Source organism: Engraulis encrasicolus, chromosome 22 (genome assembly GCF_034702125.1).
Source record: "Engraulis encrasicolus isolate BLACKSEA-1 chromosome 22, IST_EnEncr_1.0, whole genome shotgun sequence".
Taxonomy (NCBI): Eukaryota; Metazoa; Chordata; class Actinopteri; order Clupeiformes; family Engraulidae; genus Engraulis; species Engraulis encrasicolus.
Genome location: NC_085878.1, coordinates 46,749,988 through 46,754,987, shown reverse-complemented (window position 1 = coordinate 46,754,987; position 5,000 = coordinate 46,749,988). Strand labels below are relative to the sequence as shown.

Here is a 5,000-nt window from a genome sequence, read left to right as displayed (position 1 = left end):
TGCTTGCTAGCTCTTGTTAGGCTGACTATAGCCCTTCTGAAAGATATAGCACTGGCAACTGCTACCAAAGTAGTGATGACGCCACCCATGCAAACATGGACAATGAGATGGATTGCGGGTCATACTATGTCTATGGTCTGCTAAGGAGGAGCACCATCAAGGATAGGAAACCAATATCACCTGTGTGTGTGTGGGATGTGGGTGGGTGTGGCAGATATTGTGGCAGTGTTATGCGACTGTTTTGGTAAGGGCCATATGCCATTCATGGATCACTGACGTTTTTTAGCAGCAGACGTCAGGTGGTACAACCACAGCGACTGGCTCTGTTGTATTAATGAAATAAACAAATTAATAAACTAAGCCATGAAAATGCTTTTTAAATTATCTGCATTAGCTGTTGTACCACAATATTGCCTTGTACTAAAACATGACAATGACCTAATATGCTTGGACTAAGTGGAGCTGAAGACGATTTGGGACAGGGTAGGCAATTACGGTGCGTTGAGATTAATAGCCAAACCTCTTGTGTGTTGGCAGGTATGATTTCCTTTTTTAAACACACGGCAATTATACAAGATCATACTGATAATGTTGGTGACACCGTCTACTTCCACTTTGAATGACATGGCATTTAACTCTGTTTACAGGACTGACCGTTACAGGATGGACACACGCACACACACACACACACACACACACACACACACACACACACACACACACACACACACACACACACACACACACACACACACACACACACACACACACACACGCACACGCACACGCACACGCACACGCACACGCACACGCACACGCACACACACACTCACACAAAACAATAATGCAGTCACAGGCACAGACGCATGCTAAGACAAATACAGAACTACAGCAAAACACACACATGCACACATGCACACACGCACGCACGCACGCACAGTCACACACTTCTCACAAAACAGCATAACAGAACCCAATCAGCCCGTCTGTTTAGGTAACACCTCCACGGTAGTTCTGCTGTCGTTCAGCTAATCTTAGAATCTGATTTGTGTGAGTTCTTTCTTTTCTGCCTCCAGTCTTTTTTTCTTTCTCTTGTAGCCTTTTCCATCTCTCTGTCTCCAACCTTGCCTTCTTCTCCCTTGCCACCTCTTTCTTCTCTGGGTGTCTTCTCCTTCTCTTCACCAATCGCTGTCTCTCTCTCTCTCTCTCTCGCTCTCTCTCTCTCTCTCTCTCTCTCTCTCTCTCGCTCTCTCTCTCTCTCTCTCTCTCTCTCTCTGTCTCTCTCTGGCTGTATGTCTGCCTACCTGCTGTATTCTGTATATTTTTCCCACTCTCTCACTTTCTCACTTTCCCCATTCCCTCTCTCCTCTCCTCCCCTTCCCTCCCTGACTTGTCTTCTCTCCGTTGCCCATGGTGTTATCATCCCTCACCCCTGTCTCTGCTAAATCAGATGCTGCCGGAGACAGCTGCTGCTGGGCCATTATCGCCCCTTATCAAGGCTTACAGCAACAGCACCACCATCCCACCACTACTGCTAGTATCGCAGGAGCAGGAGCAGGAGCAGGAGCAGGACCAGAGGTGCTGATGGTATAGTGACAGCGGGTGACACTGGTGGCACTAGGGAATTGGTAGCACCGTTTTTGGGAAATTTGACGAGTCGGTGTTGAAAGTGGAGGTGGGGTTGTTGATACTAGAGTAGAAGGGAATGGTTGGGGGTGCAGTACTGCACATCTGCACATACTGCACAACAACTGTAATGTAATACATTGGGGATATGGGTGTTGATGATGATGTGGGTGTTATAGGAGGTGGTGAGGAAGCAGCTCACCTTCTGTCTGCTGCAGGGGAAAGATGGTGGTGGTAGGGGTGGTAATTTACTGTACAGCATGTGGTGATATGATGGCGCTAGTGGTGCTGCTGATGATGGGGGTGATATTGGAGGTGGTTAGGATGCATCTCACCTTCTCCCTGATGCTGTGTGGGCAGTGTGATTCGCTGCAGCTAGTGACACTGCTATTATGGTGATGGTGGTGGTATGGGGGTGTGTGCTGGTGATATTGAAGTATCGTAGGTGGTTCTCTCTGGTGCTGCGCGGTGATGGCTGGATAGTGCCAATGGTATTAGAGGGGATGATGATGATGATGGTTATGATTTTGGAGGTGGTTAGGAAGCGTCTCACCTTCTCTGCTGCTGGGGAATGATGTTGGTGTGTGTGGTGACTATTTGGGGGATAGTGGGTTGTATCATGGTCATATACTATAGATATTGGAGGCAGTTAGGAAAATGTCCCACCTTCTCTCTGTTGCTGGAAGATGGTGGTCGGCTGTAATTGTGCTGTTCGCAGTAATATTACTGTTGTACAGCACAGTAATGCCACTGATATAAGGGGGATAATGGGTACAGGTGGTGCTGATGATGCTGGTGATGTAGACATTAGATGTGGTTTAGAAGCGTCTCACCTTCTCTCTGCTGCTGGGGGATGATGGTGGGCTGCTGGGGAAACGCTTGGCTGATCGGCGCATAGGCCGTGGGGTAGGCTGCTGTTACAGAGAGGGAGGAAGGAGAGAGAACAACAGGGAGATCAGGAGAAGAGAGCCAGAGAAGACACAGGGAAAAAAAGACACAGGAAATATATAAGAGAGAAAAAAGAATAGGGTTTGAAATGAATGAAGAAAAGAGAGGAGTACTCCAAAGGAAGGAGAGGAAAGAAAAGTGATGGGACAGAGAGAGAGGAGAGGAAAGTGATGGAGGGAAAAAATAGGTAATAGTGAGAAAATAAAAAATAATGTGTATCATATAAACAGAGGAGACAGAGGTGTGGGATGGAGATATGGCATCATATGGGGTGTGTGGGCTGCAGATATGGCACCATATCAACACTTGCGGATTTAACATAATGGCATCGATCATGCTTCTCCTGTTTCAGCGCCCCAGGAGGGGTATGGCTATATCACACAAGTAGCCCCCAGGGTGGGCTTATCTTAGTGGGAATCAGAGGTGTGTGTGTGTGTGTGTGTGTGTGTGTGTGTGTGTGTGTGTGTGTGTGTGTGTGTGTGTGTGTGTGTGTGTGTGTGTGTGTGTGTGTGTGTGCATGTGTGTGTGTGTGTGTGTGTGTGTCTGTGTGTCTGTGTGTCTGTGTGTGTGTGCTTTTACTACAGTATGTTTACTGTGTGCTTTATGTTTTGTGTGTTTGTGCGTGTGTGTGCGCGCGCGCGCACGTGTGTGTGTGTGCGTGTGTGTGTGTGTGTGTGTGTGTGTGTGTGTGTGTGCATGCCTGCGTGCTTGCATACGTGTGTGCGTACGTGCATGGTGCATGCATGTGTGCGTGAGTGAGTGTGTGTGTGCGTGAGTGTATATGAGTGTGGTTGTACTGCAAGGTGTGCTTGTAAGTGGGGAACTGGCTGTGAATACGTTATACGTATCTGTTACAGACGGAAGCACAAAACGTGGTTAAGGGATTGTGCGCCCAACCACAACACATTGATCATTCAGAGGGGAATTTAGACCTGAACCCTGTGTGTGTGTGTGTGTGTGTGTGTGTGTGTGTGTGTGTGTGTGTGTGTGTGTGTGTGTGTGTGTGTGTGTGTGTGTGTGTGTGTGTGTGTGTGTGTGTGTGTGTGTGTGTGTGTGTGTGTGTGTGTGTGCGTGCGCTCATGTTGTGTAATTGGCCAACTGTACGTTTGTTAGACACTGAATGTGGGTGTGCACGCGCGCTCGTGTGTGTATGTGTGTGCGTGCGTTTGTGTGTTTATATGTGTAATCAAGTCTCCTGGAAATCCTTAGCTATCCTAATGGAAAGTAGCTGTAATCCCACAGGAAATTAGTCCGGGAGCTCTGAGTGGTATGAGCTAGCAATTGCCCTTCCACAAGTAGGGAAAAGTGGATGCGTGTGTGTGTGCTCATATGTGCGAATGAGCAAGAGTGGAAGAGTGGAGGAAAGGAAGAGACAGAGAGAGAGAGAAAGAGAGAGAGAGAGGGGGAGACAGAGAGAGAGAGGAAGAGAGAGAGAGAGAGAGAGGGGGGGGGAGAAGCCAATACCTTAACCAAGACAATGGCGTGACATGAATAAAGAGAGAACATATCGATACAGTGATGCAGTTTAATACACAAACTGGAATAATAATTGCCATTAACAGAGGGAAAAAGGAAAAGCAATAGCCAAGGAAGGCCTCATTTTCTTACAGAACTAAGAGAGAATTCAAGCAAAAATGGAGAGCCACACAAGGAAACAGATATCAGTCAGAAGTCAGAAGCTGAGAGATGGAAAAAATACAACAAAAATAAGCAAAATATACAACAAAAAATAAGCAAAAAAACAAAGAAAGACGATAAACACAACGTGATGGAAAATCAGACAGACATAAAGAGACAAGGCTGGGAAGACTGAAGTTGACCGACAGAAAAATATGGAGGAGTGAAAGAGGTGGAGAGGTGAAGAGATGGCGAGATGGTGTGACGGAGCAGGAGGAAAAGACAGCACACCTGCGTAGTGCTGCACCCCGGCGTAGGCCTGCTGCAGGGGGTCGGCCACCGTGGGACTCTGTGCTGCAGAGATGGACAGGCAGATAGACACATAGACACACAGCCAGACAGGCAGATAGACACATAGACACACAGCCAGACAGGCAGATAGACACATAGACACACAGACAGACAAATAAAATGGATAGAGCGGACAAGACAGACAGACAGACAGACAGACATACAGACAGATTGGAGAGTGGATAGAGAGAAAAGGACAGACAGACAGACAGACAGACAGACAGACAGACAGACAGACAGACAGACAGACATGTACAGGCACAGAAAGAAAGATAGGAGGAGAGATAGAGACTGAGACAGGCAGGCAGACAGGCAGACAGACAGGCGTGCAGGCAAGCAGACAAGCAGGCAGGCAGGCAAATAGACAGACAGACATACAGAAGGACAGACAGACAGAAAGACAGACAGGCAGACAGACAGATAGACAGACATGAAGACAGGCAGCCAGGCAGGCAGAC

The 5,000-nt window shown here is 47.7% G+C and overlaps 1 protein-coding gene across 1 annotated transcript in view; it reads right to left on the bottom strand.

Annotated features, from left to right (window-relative positions):
- Nucleotides 1–5,000, bottom strand: part of celf6 (CUGBP Elav-like family member 6) — a 242,950-nt gene that overhangs the window by 13,356 nt on the left and 224,594 nt on the right. The window contains exons 9-10 of the mRNA XM_063188161.1: nucleotides 4,483–4,545; nucleotides 2,460–2,540 (exon numbers count right to left, since the gene is read on the bottom strand). Coding sequence (XP_063044231.1) covers nucleotides 2,460–2,540; nucleotides 4,483–4,545 — 144 coding nt within the window. The remainder of the gene's footprint in view (nucleotides 1–2,459; nucleotides 2,541–4,482; nucleotides 4,546–5,000) is intronic.